The 22,414-nt window shown below is 40.2% G+C and overlaps 1 protein-coding gene across 1 annotated transcript; it reads right to left on the bottom strand.

The window, feature by feature from the left end:
• Window positions 1-10,454: 10,454 nt before the first annotated feature.
• slitrk5b (SLIT and NTRK-like family, member 5b) lies at window positions 10,455-13,058 on the bottom strand. The gene has a single exon (XM_073474102.1). It carries the CDS (start codon window positions 13,056-13,058, stop codon window positions 10,455-10,457), a length of 2,604 nt encoding a protein of 867 aa, XP_073330203.1.
• Window positions 13,059-22,414: the final 9,356 nt, after the last annotated feature.

Genomic DNA, 22,414 nt, shown 5'->3' with positions numbered 1-22,414 from the left:
CTTTTAGTGTGCGCAGACATGGCTGTGTACATAAATATCTCTTTCTTTCTGAGCATTCTGAGATGCACAGGAACACGTGTTTATACATAAATAGGATGAACAATGAAACTGCATTCAAATTTAAATTTACAATGCTACTATTGTAGACAAGTTACTCTATATTTACTTGCAAAGAAATGTGTGTTGTAAGGAATGGTGGCCGAAGGCAACACAAGGAGAGATTAGACAAACACAGGGAGAGGAAAATAACTAGAAGGTATTCGCTGTTTTCTATGATTTTCAGTAAGAACACTGATTTAAGTGGACAGTAGCCTGTGTCAGGCAAGGCAGGGATTATGTTGCATTTTTATAAACCAGCTGTAAAGTTACTGAACCAGATGCCAAAAGCACGTGTGCACTGCAAAGAAAAAAGGGGGGAAGCTGAAATACAAGAAATAAACAGTGAATGTGAGGAGAAAATGACTTTGATACTGAAATGCGTAGTAGATAATTTTATTTTACAAGAAATCTTGAAGTACGTTGGTTCAATCTGGAAATACATGGGCTCTGATAAGTGTTCACAGAATTGAAATAAGGGGAAATTGCTGGTTTTTAGATCAAATTACTCGTTGCAGCACAATTGTCTGCGAAATATGCTGCATATTAGCAAAAAAGTATTTTTTGCATTCTTGAATTTCAGCACACTGAAAAAATTAAAGCCAAGACACCAACAAATAAATCAGCAAATAATTTAAATGCGCAGTCTGTAATTTCTGCCACTAGGGGTCTCTCAATAAGAACAAAACATTAACAAACAAAAGACATAAGTAGCGTGGGATCATGGGAGTTGTTGTCTTCATTGTTTAACAACAACCAACGACTGGGGCAGACATGTTCACATACGAGGTAATGATTTAAAGGTTTGTTAACGTTCATTCTCTTCAGCTGACTTCCTTCCTTCCTTCCTTCCTTCCTTCCTTTCTTTCTTCCTTCCTTCCTCTCTTACTTCCTGTCTCTCCTGGAAGTTACATTGACAGGCAACCAATTGAAACGCACCGTTACACTACAAGTAAACTTACAGATTTCTCTGCGCTTGAACATTGTTGGAAACATTTGGGATGATGTAGGCCAGTCGTTGATTAGACATTTCAATGCAGAAATGTGGTATATTACATCTTAATCTTAGATGCCCACACACTGAAAGTGATAAATGATACACCTCAATTGAAGCACATCATTTAATGCTCCTATGGCGCACTGCAGGCATCAGACCTGACATACCAACACCACAGAATCAGCAGTATTTATATGTAGCACTCATATTCCCCTGTAGTGACCTCAGTCTGCGCAAGCACCCCCAACACATGCGTGTAAGCATAAATACATCCAGCGTGTCAATCCAAAACGAAAACTCCTCCTCTGTCTTTACATCGCTAATAATCTCCTCTCCTGCTGCCTCCTCACACTCATGACAGGAAATTACTACGTTTACCTAAGATTAGTATAAAGAATAGCTGAATTTGGTCATTACTGATGAGAGATTTATTTTTTCGGGCATTTAAAACAATAGGTGTACTTCAAAATGTACGCGTCAGTGCATTTGGCTCTTAAAGGAGACCTAATTTGCCTAATTTTTCAATTAGTTAATATCCTGTTTGAGGCTTAAAAGACATATTCATTCAGTACATAACTTTTAAAATGAGAAAATTAATCTCATGTTTCCAAATCAAAGATGTTATATATCTATATATATACATGTATATAAATAATAGAATATATGTTGTAGCATGAAATGGTTTACAAACTTTCTTTTTGTTATTCAACCCTGTTTTGTAAAATGAGAAATACATTACCTTAAATCTTGATTCCAGCACAGAACTTTATGCAGTGTGGTGTTGAGGGTCACAGTAGCTTTCTCCTGTCACCTAAAGGGTCTATTCTACTGCAGTGTCCTTGAGCAACCCTTATCTGCTCAGTAGGTGTCGTATCACTCATCTGACAGTGTGCCAGTGTGAAAATATTGCATTTCCAACAGTGATCCTCTTTCCACTCATAGTGCCTGCATGAGTTTTGTGGTTGAGGAATATACTGGGTATATATAAAAACTTATAGTGAAATAAAAGGCTGAGGTGCTGGCGGATATTTTCTCCAATGTGCTTTAAGTCCATTTAAAGGGTTGTGATTGAGGTTTATCGAGTATTATACACAAGTATTTCCATATAAACGTAGAGCGCTGCAGATCAAGTCTTTTCCAGTCTGTCCACAGAAACTTCAGCAATGACAATAACAGAAATGTATTTAGAAAAGATACTTGTGACAATCATGAACTAATAAAATAATGGTTTAGAAACCATAAAATGAGTCATTTCAGAATATTGTTACATTACATCTGTGTCTCTTAGCTGTCATCGCTTCCACTGACCATTAATATAAGGTTTAAACCTCAACACTTACACTTATAGATTCAATGTTAGCCCATTATAGGGAATGCAGGACTGATGTATCATTCCCTGAACTCATTTAGGTCATCCAGTACAATTTCTGTCACTATTACTGTGCCCCTCAAAGAAATACTCAACGGGAAATATGTTCAGGGCGAATAATTATTCCAGTTAGTCACTCCTACTATGGAAAGGTTTAATCAGATTGAAGTGCTTCGTGTCAGAACAAACTGAACATTTGAACAAAGGCGAGCGGTTAGCCGCCTTCCTCCAGCTGTCAGCTTGCTTTTAGGAGATGGTCAGGAAAGAGAAGAAGGAAATGTGCAACAGAGCAGCAGTGGCTGCATTTAAATCCAGGCTGCCACAGTACATGGGCAGTCTGTAATAGTGCGCTCACACATCATAGCACTTGATTCAAAAGCTTCACAGCCAAGTCAGATTTATCTCAGTGTGAGGGATTTTGACACAGAAAAGACTGTATAAAATAATACCAGATACAACTATAAATTGTTTTAGCTCTGAAAATAAAAGTACAGTTTGAATGCATCAATAGTAATCCAAGACATTAAAAGTAAATGTATAATCTTGCCTGCAGTTTTGTTTCAATGGTCAGTTGCCTTTGCTCCAGCAGAGAATCATGCCCTTTATCCTCTGATCTTGAGTATACCGTTATTGTTCAGACAGGGCTGCTTTTTATATTGTGAGATTTGTGTCTCTCCCGTCTCTCAGCTGAACGAGGGAGCACAAACAGGGCCCTTTCAGGTCACATCTTTTTCAAATCAGGAGGAGACAGGGCTGTAGTGGATCCCGCTGGTGTGCCGCATTTATAAATAAATACACCGCAAGAGAAAAAAAAGAAAAGAAAAGAAAAACAGATTGAATGTTTCGATTTAAAGACACATTTTCACAACATGTTCCCAAATGTGGCCCGCTGTCCATCGAGGCATTTTTGTTGTCGCTATAAATTACAGGCCAAAGCATGTCAGTCTGTTGTAGCAGTTATAGTGACACTTCAGGCCAGGATACAGAGGAGGACGTGCCCTTGTTGTGCCGAAGAGCCATGAGGAAAATGGGGCCAGATAAAAAGAGGGTGGATATCGGGCATGGGCAGAGGTTAATGTGAGATGAGCGGCTCCGAGCTGCACAGTCTGCTTGTGACTGAAGGAGGGGAAACATGATACACAGAGCGGCTAATATTCCGATTTGGGGAGTCATTCATTTGTGTGAATACTGGCAGGAAATCTCCAGAGATTGATATTATGCATCCAGCCAGCATTCTGACATTGTAGTAGAGAGCGCCTGAGAGCTATGAAAGCCTCTTATAAACATCAATTCACTGTATGCACAACACAACATTTTATTTTGCCTTTTTGCCAAAGCTTTTCTTTTTCCTCAATGTGAAAATATCATTCTCATGTTTAGTGTAGAGTACCATAAATGGGAGGATGAAGAAGGATTTTGTTACTTTTTTCAGGTTGGCAGTCATAAGCCTGGATAAGCCCTCATAAATATTAGTGTGTCTCATACATACTGTTACAGTTGTTGCAAATATACTGGCAAAGTTTAGCACATCCCAAATCCAAATCCCCCCTCGCTGAGTGTGCAAATACCACTCTAACCCAGCAGCAATTTCTCTTCAAATCAACCTAAAACAATGGGCACTGCCATGACAAACAGCATATACAAGCGCACTGGACACAGATAAATGACAGTTTATGTTCAAGATGTAATGCATCAATTATTACTGAAGCCCTTTGCTTCGCCGGCGAGCTGCGTGAAGGCTTATAGAAACAAAAATGTTGGAAGACGAAAAAGAGAGAGGATAAAGGTCTTGCTACATTGCTTGGCTGAAGTCCTCGAGGCAAGCATGAATACACTCAGTCAATAATTTATGCAGCCAGACACACATTCAAACACACACATACAAAGTGAAAGAGAGAGAGAAAACAGAGCGTTGCTGCACAGGCAAGCAGAGGACTGAAAAAGCTTCAGGGACAGAAACTGAAGACTAACAACTGGAAGCCATACATATGTCGCCAGATGTGAGATTGTATTCCGTTCTCGTCTATGAAGGAAAGCGAAATCAAGGGTGTTTGACTCAGTGGTATTTCTAATGCCTTGGCTCCCCTGATGTAAGCAGATAGTAAAGGTTTTCCCTTTGGTGAGTGCTTACAGTCATATGCTGTCTTCACACTGCCTGACACATCTCTTCAAGCTTACATAATGCAGATCTGCCCTAATTTCCGTCTCCCGCGCAAAATTGGGGTCTTCAAGCGGCTAAGCAACATAACACCATCAATCTGACAAACAGATGAGTCAAAGATGATCCACAGTGGTTAGTTGTCTTATTAAAATTGACACTTCGCAGACACAGAGCCTGTGTTCATCAGTCACGCCTGAATGCAACGCGGGGAGATTATTATAGTTTTCCTTGCAAGTCGTCTTTAGTCTTTCGTACACAATGTGAACAATTAAGAGGCAAGCAACATACAATAATACAGTGGTTGAAAGTACATTTACTCAAAGTGTAACTCCACTTACTTTAGACATGAAAGTGTGTTTACAGGTCTTGGGGACTCCATATGTGAGAAAAGTAGTATAAAGCCTTTTGTGGCTGCAGAGGAAGCTGCATGTAATCTGATAAATTGCGTCCAGTGATGTCACTCAGTGGCTGAGTTGCATTTTGGGTAATGTAGGTGCCGGGTTTTGAAAAGGAAGAAGAATGCGCGGAATAAAAGAGCCAATGGTTCTGGTTCTGCTGTATCAATTATGCTCATTTGTTTTTAAACTGTCCACTGTCCTGGTGCCTACACTACCCACAATACAATTTAGCCAGTGAGTGACATCACTGGAGGAAATTTATCAGATTACATGCAGCTTCCTCTGAAGCAGAATGACGACCTGTAAACACACTTTAACATGTAAAATTAGTGGAGCTACCCTTGAAAGGACACTTATGTGATACTTGCACTTAACTTCTTTTATTGTATTTCCAATTTATGCTACTTTATACTCTATTTTTTGCTCCATTATATTTGATAGTTACAAGATACTTTTCACGTTAAGATTTTACATGATAAAAATCATAATTCACAAGATTAAACCAGTGATTTCCAACCCTTTGAGTCTGTGACCTCTTTTTTTAAAAAAAGCAGTGTGTAGCAGCATATCAGATGGGTTTTTAGCAGCTTCACCAGAGCCATTTCACCTTTAAACTTTTCAGATTCCAATAATTTCATTTAAATAACAGTTTGAGGCCCAAAGATATGTAAAATCTCACGAAACAAATCACAAATTCGAATACAGACTGGTGTATCAGAATTGCGTTTTTTCGTCTTTCTTCTCCCATCAATCATATCATACCCTTTAGATTTATCTCATGTCCTTTTGGAGGCAGCCAAACGCGAGGCTGGACTAAGCTTGTTGTCACTGGTGGACTCAGGGGACAAAATGTGTTGAAGTGCCTCTTTGGGTGTCCTTTCAGTGCCCTTTTTGCATGCTGGTGCTCCGCCACATACAGCTGGTGCCCTTTTAATTTTTTTAGCCCCTGCCCCTCAATCATCCTGAGCCCGCCCCTGCTAGATGTATATAAAGTAGTTCAAACTAGCTCCACTTGAGCAGCTACGACAGTACAATGCTTTTTTAAAATTTGATGCAATGTTCATTAACAATCTTATAATGTCATAAATCCCAGTACTTTTACTTTGATAGCCTAAATACATTTTGCTGACAATACTTTTGTACTTGTAGTAAACTTTTGAATGCACAGCTTTTTATTTGCAGCAGTTTGTGTCTCTGTGGTGCTGCTACTTTTACTTTTATGTGGAATATCTGAGTATTTCTTCTACCGCTGCAGTAATCACACAAATGTCAAAAAGCTGAGTTACAAATTAGCTCTCAGTCTGTGTCAGCGTTGTACCTCTCGCTCGAGAATTGTTTTTCTCTGTCAGGTAATTGGATGTTTCCATGGATACTGGGCTGTCTGCTAAGAATAAAGTTCCTCTGCTAGCATGTGCATGCAGATTTGATAATATTTCACAGTTACAGTGAGGTCGGGTATCCTCATCCCAGCATTATGCACATTACATTTGACACAACAAATGCCTCCTTTGTTGCCGTGAGATCAAACATTTTGAATTCAAAGGTGTACAAGAAACTCATATTTGATCAAACTACATTTTGTCACTCTGCCTGAGGCCTGTTCAGTGATTTGTGCAGCTGTTTGAACTTTTTGGGCATCAGATAATCATTTCATTCATACATGAGAGATTTGATCATTTAAGTTCTTTGTCAGAATGTCTTTGGGTGATACTAAGGCATCACAATGTATGAACCATGTCATTCTGATGTTGATTATGCAATGCAGCTCTACTCGTTATTTTCCATTTGCCTAATTGAAACCATGACAATGGCCTCATCTGAACATTTAAAATGGCTATTGTAATTTAAGTAATGTTCTAAAAAAATGCCAATGGGGGTTTTGTGCAGCATTTTAAAACGTGTCCTCTGTGTGCACTGTGACATTTGCTGCACACACCATGCTTTAAGAGTGTGAAGGGAACACACAAACAAGGGTATACCAAATTAATGCATATCTTTTATTCATCAGCTAACAACTAAAGAAACAGCACGTTGTAGATATATTTACCCCACATATTCCTAGTTGTACTGTGTCTTTGCAATAAGAGACTAGGTTTTTGCTTTTCAGAGCCGACGCGAGTTTGCATGGAAATGCTGATGAAGTGTCCTATTTACAAATCAGAGGTTGACACATATAGAAAAATCACTGTTTCATAAGAAAACCAAACAAAAGCAAACATAAGAATTGGAGTAAGAATAAGACACTGACCGGATCTCATCGTCTTTGCAAATTAAAGATTTGCACATATACACAGGACAGTCACATTTCAGTTCCACATATTTTTGGATTATCAGAATTTGAAGTCTCACATGTGACAGAAATCTGCATTTGGTCATTGATTACAAAAAAACATATTACAAATGTCTGTTATATACAGTAAATGCAGTTGTCTTTGCAACATTCTTACAAATTCAAAGAAATGCCATGACAAATAAAAATTAAAAGTGTCGGATTTTCCTCCAGATACACAGGCAAACTAAACTGTCTGCCCTATTTTGGATGTGGTATTTTCTGTTGCATTAGTGTCAGCTATACAAAATGTACCAGACATTTAAAAAATAATCATCAATTAACTAAATATCGGCCACTGGTCACAATAAAAACATGTTCTGTGTATCTGCCTGTGCATGTTTGCAGGTTTTACAGTGTTTTCACCACGAACTTCACAGCAACATATTGATTCATAAAATCCCACATGTAACAAAGTACAAACCTGTGCAGGTTTACATCATGCTTCACTGTGTAGATTTTGTTTTAGTTCTGATGAAACTCCAAAGAGCAGACACAGGTCAACTGACAAAATAATCACAAAGGGCCTGTGAACATGTGAAAGGCAACAAACCAAGACTGTATAGTTGATAAACAGCATGACTAATGCTGCAGTGTGTAATACATGGTGACGTGCAGACAGGGTCCAGATATACCATGTCCACTAATTAGCTGAGCTAAGATGACAGGTTCGGTGCATAATACTGCAAATGATGTGAATTTACTCTGTGTATTAAACTCTCAGGGATAGTCAGATTTCTGGGGCTTATACTATTGACCCAGAAATTGGTTAGAATGCATTAAGACTGTATGATGTGCTTAGTTTGCTTTAGAGCATAGGACATTTTTATGCATAAAGATGGCCATTCAACCCCTGCATTCATTTGTTGTGCTTTTCAATCTCATAGCTAAAGCTCCCACGGACCTTTATGCATTTGTCATGCTATCCCATCAATCCCTCTTTGAAAGGAGAGCAACAGAGACTGCTAATTGCAGTCAAATTGCCAGATTTCATACGAGCCCGCACCAAACAGATGAAACAAACAATGCTAAATAATGAGACAGTGTTTCTCTTGGTAATGCAATACAAATAAATCCACTCAGTAGTCCCCTAAAAACACATGTAATTAAAAATATATGAAGTTTTAGAAAATATGAATTATCCAAAATGTGGCACAAAAGTACCTCTATTATTAATATCCATGTCTGTTAAATTTCAGATAAGTGTTTATGGGATGTGATACTATTATTAATATCATGTTTGATCATGTATTATCATGAGTGTTGGTTGGGGATGAGCTGCATTTTTGTACAGATTGTCTCTAAGTATACTCTACTGTATATCTATGCATAGTGCAAGATCTTTTAAACATGAGTTACTTTGATGTATGCAGTTATCAAACCTACTTCTATGGCTATACGCACGTGTTACCATGTTGTGCATTTCAGAAAGTGACATCATTGTTGACCTGTAGAAGTCAATAGTGCATTTTTTGCAAAAGAAAAAACCAAAAAAACAAAGAAAGGAAATATTTGTTTGTATAAAAATAGTCATTTAAAATATGTTTCATATGGGCCCAGGACCAACAGATTTAAAAGATTTCTAACAGAACTTTCTGGAGAAACATTAGACCCTTGTTGTGATGCAAATGTACTCAAGTGTATTGCAACTGGAAGACATTTTTGTGGTTGTATTCAGACTTATAATTAAGGAAAAAAAAGGTTGTTAGGGTACAATAAAACACAGGATTGTGCTTTGATGTAACCCTCTGTCTCAAACTTTGCATATATTCTGAGTTGATATTTTAGTGTGCAGTGCTTTGGTTCAGGTGCAGGTAAATACAGATCATCAGTTTCCAACAAGTATGTTTTCAACCTGCTTCTACTAGTAAAATGCCCCAAAAGAAATGTATGTGTACAGATTTTGGGGATAAGGGCCACTGTAAAAGGAAAAAAAGAAAGTTCTGACGTTTTTATTTCCACAGTTTTGGAGTTTTTCTTCTCAGATTTCTGAAAAGTCAGAATTCTGAGAGACGAAAGAATAAATTCTGAGAATTAAGTCAGAGATGTGAAAAAAAGTCAGAACTCAATTTTTTTTTTGTTACAGTGGCCCTTATCCTCTTCCATAGATGTAGACCTGCAGTTAAAGCTCATTTTCTCTCAGTTGCAACACACCTGAATGCAGTCGTGATTATCTGAGTAAAGTTACATAACATATTAATTAAACAACACAAGTGCAACATGTGACCATAATCCACAAGAGCAGTTGGTTTGGAGACGGGAACGCTGTGAGGGAACACCACATATTACCCTACAGTATATGCACGAGGCCAGTTCGGTATATTTTTAGGATACGTTAATTATTCTCTCCCAAATCTGCAAACAAGACAGCAGAGATTTAATGGCCTCATAATCTGTGCTTTGAGATATTACATTGAAATTTGTTTTATGATCTCATGCATTTAAAATTATCATCCCAGAGCTGTGCCTACTGGAGGAGAAACTACCTTGCTAAATGTGTCTCGCTGGAGCTAAACATTTCCAAACACATGATCAGGCTGTGTGACTTTTGTCAACACCTACATGGTGGTCGAATTCACGGCTACAGCTAAATTTATGTGCAGATAATTTCAGATTTAGGCTCATGTGTATGTTTTGCTTTGAATCAATTTGAAAAGACAGGACTGGGAGCCAGACACATAGCTGCAACAAAAACCTGTGTTATTTTGGGATAAGAACATATCATCTGCACGGTTCATTAACACTCATGAAATGCAGCTAATTTGAGAGTAAGCTCAGTGCAGTCTCTCATTATTGTCAATGAAACACCTCCAGGATGTATTTTATGGCGGGATGAGTCATAAGAGCCCTGAATCTCTGGTTGCCTGTTCATATTTACAAATCCAAACCAAACTGTTAAACACCGCAGGGATGAAGAGTTAAGTGATACTTTAATGAGTAGTGTTCCCCTTTATGATTCAGTCCCGTAAAGCATTTCCTGTAGCTCACAATGCATTGTACTGATAAAGGTGATAAAGTAGTTCCGCCTGTTTTTTAAACATGGTCTCATTCCTGATTAAAATGGACACATTGTATCAATGCATCAGTCCAGAGGCCCAGTCTCTTTAAAACTGTGTAAATGTTGTTCGTTTCTCGAGAACCTCGAGGTAATCTGGATCAATATGAAGCTTTGCTTTCAGTTCCCAGTACTCGCTCCTGTTGGGCTCTACATAAACAGTACTTGGTGCTGTACAATAAAGTATTGTCTGTTGTATTCTCTCCGGGTGCACATATTGATGCCTTGCATCACAGTCTGAGGTATACTGACTCGATGCATGAGCTGTGTGCTTGCATGGTAACGTATTGCTGTAGCGTGTGTGCTTGTCAGGCTCGAGCGAATCTCTGTAGTAACATAGATCATCTTGGTGAGCGGTGCAGGGCTTGTTGAGAGGCTCAGGAGTAGTGGCACTGTATTCAGAGCTTATTACATTACTGGCTGCCTCTTCATCCGAGTTACCCAGAAAAGCGCCGCTCAACTCGTCAAAGTCTCTAAATCCGTCCACTGATTTGCTGTCCATCGGGGTGTGAGCAGTACTTCTGCATGTGGACTCTGCGGGAGGTGGGATGTACTCATACACATGTCCGGCAGATGTTCTGACTTTGGGGATGGATGCCTTTTTGTAAAGGCCATATTCCATGTTGAGGGAGCTGATGCAGGCATTCATTGAGATATTCTGCTTGTTTTGACTCTTCTTACGTCTCTTTTTCATCGCCACAAACATCCCCGCAGCCACGAACACAGACACAATGAACATGAGGAGCAGGGCAAGTATCATCACAGATAAAGGAATGGTGCCGTATTGTGTGTCAGAGTCCAAGGATGTTTCTATGGTGATAGTGCTGCCAGGGAAAGATTCTTCAGAGGGTGGGATCATGGAGGCAAGTATATCAGAGTTATTAGGGCAGAAATTAGCTGTCTTAATGTATCTCATATCCTCTCCAGCTAGCCTCTTAGGCGAGCCACAGATGACATTGTTTACAACCGTGCCTGTGCTAAGCTGCTCGAGCCACATCTTCAGCTCCAGTATGCTACAAGAGCAATCCCAGGGATTCTCAAACAAATCGACTTGCACCAGCGCTGTAAGCTGATCTAACACACCGCTGACAGGCAGATACCGCAGATGGTTGTTGCGAAGATTCAGTCTGGCTAATGTCAGGCCGGTAAATGTTCCCACTGGCAGAGTTTTCAGGAGGTTGTTGTTGAGGAAAAGAAGCTGAAGTTTGGGTATGTGCTGAAAGGTGTCAGAGGCGACTTCTTTGATGACGTTGTATTCTAAATATAAGAACTGCAGGGTGTCCAATCCGTAAAACATATCAGCTGTAAGACGGTCAATCAGATTCCCGTTAAGGTAGAGTCTTCTTAGATGTGTCAAATCGGCAAAAGCCCTGTCGTGTATGCGAGCTATTCGATTGTTACCAAGATGAAGCAGATCTAATCCAGTTGCTTCGATGAAATCTGATCTCCGCACCACAGGGATATAGTTCCCTGTTAGATACATCTTTTTGGGATTGTAAGGTTTGGGATCTAAGTCTGAGATTTGCTCAATCTTTCTCTCCTGGCAGTTCACGTTCAGGCCCAGGTCTGAAATTTGAAGATTGCAGGTACAGGCAGTCGGGCAATCTAAAGGCACAGGGGACTTGGTTTGATATGAAATAATTTGGCCGTAATTTTGCGGTTTATTAGATGGGATGCGAGAAGTGGGCCTTGATTTTAATTTGCCTGACTGGCGGGGCCCCTTAGTGGGCCTCGATGACGACCGGGCAATCCCAGATGAGGTGAAAGAGGCTGTTACTAGAGCCGGGGTGGTCCTATAGTATGCATCGGTGCTCAAATGTGGCAGAGGTGGCATCTCATACTCAGCGATGGCTCTCCTCGGGCACAACTCCTGTTTGGAAACCTCATCAAGGTCTCTCCCGTGGAGACGGAAAGGGAACTCGCAAACAACATCGCCCACTAAAGCTGTGTAGGATATGCTCTCCAGCCAGGTTTTAAGAGCGATCAGCTCACAGGAGCAGTTCCAGGGGTTCTCCTCCAGCTGTAACTCCACAACGCTGTTCATGTGCTCCAGCAGACCTGAGTAGGGGAGCACTTTGAGCTGATTGCCCCTCAAGTCCAAATGAGTCAGTGGTACATACTGGAAAATGTTCACAGGCAAAGCAGATATTAAGTTGTCATTTAGAATCAGGACTTCCAGATGTCGAAGTCTGCTGAAGGCATTGGGCGCCACATGAGTGATATAATTGTAATCAATTTGTAGATACTCCAGACTTTCAAGGCCAAAGAAAAACTCTTCCTTCAAGGCATCAATCTTGTTATTGTTTAGATGCAATCGTTTTAATCCCTGAAGTCCGTTAAAAGCTCCCGCTTCCACCTCAGATATGTCATTATTCCCCAGATGTAGTATTGTAAGTCCATTGTACTCAGTAAAATCATTGGCAGATAGCTTTTTCAAAATGTTCCCTGTGAGCAGCAGATGATACTGAGGGAAGTGCACCGGCTTTATGTCGGAGAGACTTACAATTCCTCTGTTTTCACAGCTCACCGTGACTATCCCCTCTCTCTCCTCGCAGGCACACAGTCTTTGACATATTTCTCCATAACCGCCAAACATCTCAACAGTGCACACCGACGTTGCACTCAGCAAAACATATGACATCCAAAGATGCATTTTCTTGCAAATGACGGGGCCGAGCTCACAGTCCTGCTAAGATATCCTCAATGTCATCTAGAAACAAAAGACACATACAAGGTGATGTGAAAACAGGCAGGCTTGCATTGAAAGCAACTTACTCACACACACACACACACACGCACACACATAGCAAGCTGTACCCTGCATGAGTCAAAGCTTCATTTGCTGTTACCCAGAGGTAACTTCTGGCTGTGTGGCTGCTGATTTAAAATGGCTCAAACAAAAGCAGGGTAGAAAGCAACTCCTTCAAGCTATGTAAATAACACAAAAAAGCAAGGTCAAAGCAAGACACATAAGCACGAAACAACGGTCCAAATCCGCTGTGAGAGAGGGAGTTGGGGGAAGCCATATCGCATTTGCCTGTTAAGACATGAAAGATGCAATTAAATCATGCGTTTGAATTTAAAAAGCTATGAAAACGACAAAGAGGGTTAGCTGGGAAATGTCTGCATCACAGTGCACGCCTTGTCAGACATGAGACAGCCTGCATAATTTCTGTCTCATAACTCCTGGTAAGATATACGTACCTCACGCACATTGATGAAGATGTCGGCTCGTTGTGTGTTTCAGCGCATCTTTTTTTTTTTTTTTTCTTTTTTAATTTCTTAAATCCCGTCCAAATAAGAAAGAAAGAAAGAAAAGAGGAAAAAAAAGGAAATAGCAGAATGGGATCTAGTCAACGCGAGGAGCGCGTTCGTATGTCGCCTCTAACGCACCGGAGAGGATGAAAGAAACGCTGATCAACCATAACTGCCAAATGCTTCTCTTTAACCCAGCTGTGCCAGAGGAGACACCGCTATGCCTGCTAACAAAGTTGCTTATTCTCTCTCTCTCTCTCTCTCTCTTGCGCTCTCTCTCTCTCTCTCTGTCCGTGGACGCGCGCAACGCACGCACGCCCGCACACTCGGTGGTCGGTCGGGAGGATGTCAAGTCATTTCATGCACAAAGAATCAGCTCAGTGGAGCATCATACCGAGATACATCCACCCCCCCACCCCCCCCAAAAAGATGTTGACCTACCTACGGAAAAGATGTCCCAAAAAATATCAATAATTCACCGGGCGAGGCGCGCTCCTGCGCTCAGGCGGGTTGTTAAACCGCTTATCATGTTATTCATCCTGAGAAGAAGGAAAAATAAAAATAATAAAATAAATAAAACACGAGCCTTCCTCTGTATGCCAGGTTACATCAGCTTATTTCGGCCTGTCCTGTAATGTTTGGTGGCTGTGGAGCGGAGATGGAGCCTGGAACACCGGTGACAGTGTGTCTTTATTTTGACCTGACAGGGATTGATTACATCTCTCCAGCCCTCACACTGACAGCAGTTTATTTATCCCAGCTGCTATTTTTGGACATCTTAAGTCAGAGTGCTTGAGGGTGCTATGTCGGCTGATCAGGCTTTTTAAACTTTCTGTCCACATCCAACGTGCCACTAGGAGGTCAGGGGTTGTTAAAAGGTTTACAGTTCAGTCAGAATTTTGTCACAATCCGTGTAACAGCGGGAGATTCTTGAATAAATTGTCACACTGATCCCATTTCGACTCCTCAAAAGCAGCACTAAAGTGCTTATATGGCCTGTGCAGAACAGCCTCAGTAATCATGTCATCCACTGCATAATGCATGAACACACTGGGGCTTTGCCATGCTAGGATGAGTATTGATCACCCTGTGCCAGCAGAGAAAGCCTGGAAATGAAAAGTAATGGTGGTGCAACAATTTACCTTGTGGTTTATTAAAATTAAAAGCGTAAACTGTGAGTCACACAGAGTATGACTCATCGGCCTTTGCTGAGTGTCTTTTCACCTGATCTTAATGAAAACCAAACCTTCCCAGCCCGTGTTATCTCAGAGGTGCAATTAGAGGGAATTATCCAACCCTCTCATTTTAATTTATCAGATCTGAACTGGTGGCACATGTCGCATACAAATAATAGGTGGCGTTGGTTTAGTGACAGGGCCAAAAGGTAAAGAAAGGGACCTGTCACTGCTCGACCTGATGCAGTGTCACTGATGTGGAAACACGTCAAGTATTGTTGTATATTGCTGTGTCCTCGTGGAGCTATATCCATCATCCTCTCCACTTGGCTCTTGCTCACATGGGAGGAGAGCAGGCACATCAGGGACACTGCCTGTGGCTCGTGTTAAAGAGTATGAAGGCTGTATTCAGCCTGCATGCAATTTCATTTGTGCTTCTGTTTCCTCTGCCTTCAGAGATTCGCGCTGCATATTGGGCTACAGCCTCAGCATTAGCTAAACCCCATCATTACAGCACTATTCCTGCATAAATTAGCATTTATGTTTGTTGCAATGTGATAATCAAATTATGCAGCTGGCTTATATCTTATTTCACTAAAATAGCCGTCATTGCAGATATCTGAGTGAGGGGTGTATTTGTTTGAATATTAATTAATTATTCTCTTTAATTTGGCTGTATGACTGTTGTGTCTTTGCATTTTGATGCTGTTCTCACATATGTTTGCATCTCCCTGCAGTATGAAAAGTCATGTTTGTCCATGGTCACAATGTGCAGAGGGAACATGAGGCCCACGCAGGCGATGCATGATACGAGCCTCATTTAATATCTCTCCAAGTTTTCCATGACACTGAACATAATCTCCAACTGGGAGCAGAAGACTCTTTCTGTCTCTCTCTCTCTCCACACTCACACACACACTCACACACGCAGAAGAAGGGAATCAGCATAACAAATGAGAGGAAGAAAATGATGATGACTAACAATTATGTGCTCCAAGGTCAGAAGTACACAAATGGAGTTGGAGCCGTGCCACAGAGGATGATGGGTAGTGCCTCTGATGTATGTTCCTTACAGATGGTGCGTCGCACTTTGTCAACTGTGTCCAGCTGGAGCATGCAAGAACACTCGGCATCCCGAGCTATTGTCTGGCAACAACATTACTGTCAGGGCTCTGTGTTGCATCAGAAGTGATGTTACACAGCCAATGACTAGACGACACAGATTATTATGTCAGCAGCGCAACATGCGGGGGGGGGGGGGGGGGGGTCTGTTATAGTAATAATAAGTAAGTAAGCAACTTTGTTTATTTATATAAGACATTTTAAGAGCAGAGACGTCACAAAGTGCTTCACAGACACAGAAGTAGTAAATAAATGAATCACACAAATGCAAGTCCAGGCTCCCAGTCCGGACTGCTAGCTGTACGGCTAACTGAGCTATCTAGCTAACTTTAGCAGTTAGCAGCAGTTAGTGGTGGTTACTCTAGTGATATGTTTCCCCCCCAATTTATTCCTAGTATGAATTCCAGGTAGGTAGCCATTTGTTACGTATTGCACCTTTAAAGGTGTTCACAATGTCCACAGATATTAAAGTTGCAATTTGTGAGATATGGCCAGATTTTTTGTTTAAATCATTCAAATAATGAACTAACATTATCAGAATAGTTGTACAGATATCTACTGAAGTTAGCATGCTAACCAGCTAGCCCCAGCCGATCCTGTCTCATAATACCACTTTGTACAAGCAAAAGGCAACAGTCTAGTAGCCCCTGTAGTTTAAGTTGGTAGATACACTATATGCCAGCTGTTAAGAGTAATAAATTAAGAAAATAAACCCACAAATGTCGATAAATCAAATACTCTTACTTCTAGTTTCCTTACTAAACAGAAAAATACAACCGTACTCTCTTTTACCTATCTAAGATGAGCTTAAGTGCCTCAATAATCCTCTAAAACACACTTTACTCAACATAAATGACATAAAACTCACCAACGGTCTTGGTTTGTCTTTCCACATCACCTCATCACACCTCTCCCATCCCCGCCTGTCGTGTCTTGTCATCCCTGAAGTCACAGTCTTGGTCAGAGTTGCTGTGAATCACCTCTGTACTGTATTCCCTGTTGTCAAACTGACCTCAGTCGGTTTTGGAGGCTGTGTTCAGTCACAGTTCGGTGTCCAGCCGTTTTCACTCTCATGTCAGGCAGTCAAATCCGGTTTAGCTGGGCCCTGTCGCCCATGGTGACTTGCCCTGTGATCTGAGGTCCTGGTCCAGACAAACTCTAGGGCCACTGGCTCCACGGCTAAGTGAGCCATGAGCTAATATGTTATTATTGTAGCAAAAGAAAAGACCCAAATGCAGACTCCGTGCAGGCAAATGGAGGAAGAAAAAAGCCAGCTTTAATGAAAACCTGATATCAAAAAACAAGCAGGCGGCAAAAAATAAGAAAATAGCCAGAAGAAAAAAAAACAAGAACCAAGGAAATACAAAACATTCAAAAGTGAATCCAAGTACAAACAGAGTCAAGTGTGGGGAACACAGGCAGTAACATAGATGAAACACAAGGAACAAGCACAGAGCAAACACCAGGAACAAAACAAATGAACTGACAACATGAGAGGGAAAGACACAGACGTAATACACAAGGGAGGGGAGACTTATAAGAGACAGCAGAAAATAATGGGGCAGTTTAAAAAGGCAGGAAAAACTTAAAGACAGGAAGTGGAAAGTAAAAAATGACACATAAGGGTCAATCAACCAAAATGAAACAACTACACCGAAAAACCAAACCATGATATAATTAGCTGATATTCTACGAATTATACCTTTAAAGCTGCTATAGGTGTTTTGTCATTTTAGCCCACTTCCTGTCTGTTTTGTAGTTAGCAATCCCCTCCCTCCTCTCTACATAACCACATGAATGTGGAGTGGTAATCGCCAGACATGGCTGCAAACAGGAAGATCCTGCTCTCAGGACAGGACTGCCTCTTTCTGGAGTTCTCAGTCCTGATTGGATGAAGTGGACAGGGATACCAGAACATTTTTTTCTCTTTTACTGCATGAGCAGGGGGAGGAGAGACCTGGGTGTCTGACCCTCTCTATAACAGTGATTACTGTTGGAATATAGCGCTATTTACCACTTATTATAATAAAATGTATCACTTACAGCAGCGTTAACAAAGGTATAATCTAAAATGAATTATAATAAAATAATAAAGTAAAAGCACATTTTATGGTGCTCTGAATGCAAAAGCTCCGTAGCCCCTGTTTATAGAGCTAACAGTGGGGTAATATGTACTCTTTTGTCAGAATCTACTATTATCTGCGTTTCTAAAAGCTTTTAGCCTTACTAATATTTGCAAAAGTGGTCTACTTATAAATTGATGTAATATAGAAAAAAAAAGAAAATACTCCTTTATTAATCACCTTGCATAAAAGTAGCTGGTGCAGAAACAACCTGTGACCCTGAGGACAGTAAGGAGACGGTCAGATTAGGCTCTCAGAAGCTGCTTCAAAGGGGAGGAGGTTGCAGACAGCCTGACACACCGCATCATGCATAATCTTTGAAAACGTGTCCAGCAGGGAGGTGCAGTGTTTTTCCAACAAGTCCTGGGACCCACAACTGAAGGCTCTACTGAATGACAAAAAAGAAGAATTTTATGTCAGGGACGAAGAGGACCTGAGGTGGGTACAGAGGAAGCAGAAGAGGTAGATCAGCGAGGTCAAAAAAAGAAGTTGTAGCAGGAGGAAGACCGAGGACAGGCTGCAGCAGAGGAATGGGAGCGAGTTTGTAGGGGCATGAAAAACATCTTCGTATACAAGAAATCCAACAGCAGGCAGTCAGAGAACATGCCTCCCAGGGTATCTGCAACCTCCCTCCAGGAGGTTGGGGGAGAAAAAGATGATGGCCACATTATCAGCCATCATGGACAACACCTCTCACCCCCCACATGGATCCCTGTGCCCAGGGCGGCTCTCTCCATGGCATGCAGCTCCATAAATAAAGGCACACAGAACATGTTTTTCATCTCTGCTGCTATGAGGCTCCACAGTCTCCACCGTTCTCAGCAGACCATAATAATCCCCAGACAATAAGATGTAATTTTATATAATAATGGTTTCTGAGCTATTAATATGTGTCCACTATCTGCTCAAACGTGTACAATGCTGTTGACTATGTTTTCATTCAAATGCAAATTTAAAATCAAACTATATTCATTACACATTGTTTATCTAATGCAGTCTGTTATCTATGTACACTTTACCCTTTTTTTCACAACACTCATATATATTTAATTATTTTCATGCACTGTGTGATAGTGTGAATTTATATCGTGCATATATAATCCGTGTTGGGAGGGGTTACTTTAAAAAACTTTTGTTAAAAAATGTAACGTTATTCAAGTATCACAATAGTAACGTAACTTGATTACTTTCCATTACTTTTGGATTACCTCAGTATCAAACATATGCAGATAAAGAAAAGAGACAAGAAATGTCAATAATAACATTTATTTAATTTTAATATTGAGTGTGTGTATATTCACTTAAAGGGTAACTCCACCAATTTTAAACATTAAAGTGTGTTTACAGGTCTTGGTGAGCACTACTGCACATGTGGAAAAATAAGTAGACTAAAGCCTTTTTCGGCTCCAGAGGAAATCTGATAAATTGCCTCTAGTGATGTCACTCGATGGCTAAATTGCATTGTGGGTAATGTAGGCACCAAGTTTTGAAAGCAGTCCACTCGTCTTGTGAAGTGTTGTGCTTGTGCATGGTTACAATGTCTATAATGTATTTTAGAATTGTAGTCCTGTTAGTAATCACACTTTTTTTGATCTGTAATTTACTGAATATATCTGTAATCTAATTACACCTTATTTTGTAACCTTATCTGAATACAGTGATCCTTTTTTTTTTGTATCCTAATTACGTAATCCTGTTACATGTATTCTGTTACTCCTCAAGCCTGCAGATAATGTGCATATGACATTAAAATCCTTCCAACCCCTTAAATTTCATTGTGTTGTCCTTACCCATGGCAGCTCTTTCTCTTTTATGGTTATGAGGCTTCTTTATCTTTTAAGAACATAGTGGAAATATCCAGTAATACCACCAACCTGGCAGCCTGGACTTTTGAAGAACTAATATTAAACTGGACTTAATTCATTTGACCTGCAGAGGACTTCCTGTTGTTTTATATAATTGGCATTTTCCCAGCTACACCCCCAGTCACCTGAGGGGGGATGGACTCTCTTTGAATCTGTGCTCCTGTGGTCTGTTTTTTTCTTTTCAAAATTTCTCCTACTGAGATTTTGATGTAGGATTAGCAGCAATAAATAAAATTGTCAACAATGGAAAACTGCTGCTAGATTCAATTTTTATGTTAAAGCACAATGTTGTTATATATATATTTTTGATATATATGATCTTACTCAGTCATTTCCTCAACTAGCCCTGCTGCAGTGTTACTTTAACGTTCCCTTGTGGGGTCTATAACGTTTATGATGCCATAATTCCACATCCTCAAGATCATAACATTTTTTATATCAAGGGCCCATTGACAGATACTCCTCTAACTGCTGATGCCCCATTTGCGCATTTGAATGTTTATGTTTTATGCTTTTTGTTTATGATGCAAGTGCTGATGCTGTCTTTGAAAGTCCTTTGTTCTTCCCTGTCAGAGAAATTAAAGTAAAAAAACCCTGTGGCTCCATCACAGTCTGCCTGACACCTCTTGGAAAGGTTTCAAGGACTGCTGGTGGTCCATGAACCCCAGTGCGGACACCACTGCTCATAACAAGGAGCAGAATCAGAGCCATTGTGTTTTTTGTTTGTTTCTTTGGTAACTGCTATGACGCCACCTCTTGGTCAAATTTAAGAACTACAAAAGCAGGAGGAGATAAAAGACAAAGTGAGGATTATATATCAGAGGGGATGACGGTGCTGTATCCATACTGTGTCTGGGCAAGCAGAATAAAACTGGCAGGCAGAGCTCTTCTCATTTCCCTCTCTGCCTGTGAAGAAACATAGTTTAGTGCACTGTAGAACATCATGAATACATTTATCTTTAAAACACATCTTGACCAATAAATTAATCATGCGTTTAGTTGACCTGTATAGATGACATGGACGTGGCAGTTTGTGATGAAAAGTCAGCCTGTGCTGGTGCTGTATCGCTGCATATTTGGCTGGAAATGAAGTGAATAAGAGAGAAAAAAAAAAATTTGAAATAATTTTTCCCTAAGAATGAAACAGCACTTTAAGTGGCTGGAAGATCAGAAACCGACAAAAGAAATACTAGATTTCTTTTAACTTGCCTAGCCATGTTAACACTTGAAGAGTGACCCAAAAAACTGAAGAGAACTGCTTGTTGAAGATGTGAGTACACGTCTGAAGCACCAGGGTCAAGAACTAGAATTATTACCAACAGTCACTGCCCCCCCCCCTCCCCAAAAAAGAAAAGCTATTGGTATCCTTGAGTGTGACTGCTTCATTTCTATGACATGCAGTAAAAGAGATCAAACCAAAGCAAATGGAAGTAACTGCAAGCAATTTCACTCCAGTTACGTCCATTTGCTTCAGTCTGATCTCTGACAAGAACCCAGAGCAGTGAGTGCTTCACTCCAACAGCTGCTGGTTTATGGTGACTCAGAGGAACATTTTAGTGAAATAGAAAGTTTATCCTCACAAAAAATACATGTATCAAATGCAGTGACGAAATATATCTAAGTACATTTACTCAACTACTGTACTTCAGTACAGTACAGTAGTACTTGTGCTTTCCATTTTATGCTGCTTTACATTTCTACTTCGGATTCAGATTATTAATACAGAATACAAATCAACAAATAAATTATAATGCAGTATTACTTCCACCAAGGAGGTTACGTTTGTTCATCTGTGTCCGTTTGTTGGTTGGTTTGTCAGCAGGATTTCACAATAACTACTGAATGGATTACCACAAAATTTGTATGGAGGATGGGTCTTAACCCAGAATAGACCCCATTGACTTTTGGTATGGATCCAGGAATTTCTTCTCACTTTCTTTGACATTGAGAGATTGAGAGAGGCATTTTTCAACATTTTACTTAATTTCTCAGGGAATAACGCATGGATCTTGATGAGAAAAATCTGGCGGATTTTGGTGACTTGTGTCTATGAGTGAGTACAATCTGATGTGGATTGTAATAAAAATCCGGATTTAAATATGTTTGATTTGATATTGGATTAGGCTTGATTGTCTATTTTTGTTGTTTTCGTGTTCCTTTCATATTTTCTTAATATTCTTCTTCTTTTCTATCCTTCTTATGCTTGTTCTTTCACCTTTTCTTACTCTCTCCCTAACTCCTGCAGATGTTGGAATTATATGATTGGGCAATTATCTTTTAGTTAACCTGCACCAACCCATGCAATCTAACAAATGACGTGTAATTTCACCTCAAACCTCAAGGTGGCACTGTTGACTTAGGAAAGAATCTTGTTAGTTTACCCTCCCTGCTCCTTCCTTTGTTGTCTCTTTCTGTGTTTAGGGTTAGGATCATTTACTGACTCACAGCTGGAAAATACTTAGAAATTAT

The sequence above is a fragment of the Pagrus major genome, chromosome 9 (genome assembly GCF_040436345.1).
Source record: "Pagrus major chromosome 9, Pma_NU_1.0".
Lineage (NCBI taxonomy): Eukaryota > Metazoa > Chordata > Actinopteri > Spariformes > Sparidae > Pagrus > Pagrus major.
Note: the sequence above shows the minus strand (reverse complement) of the source record. Positions and strands in the feature narration are given on the sequence as shown.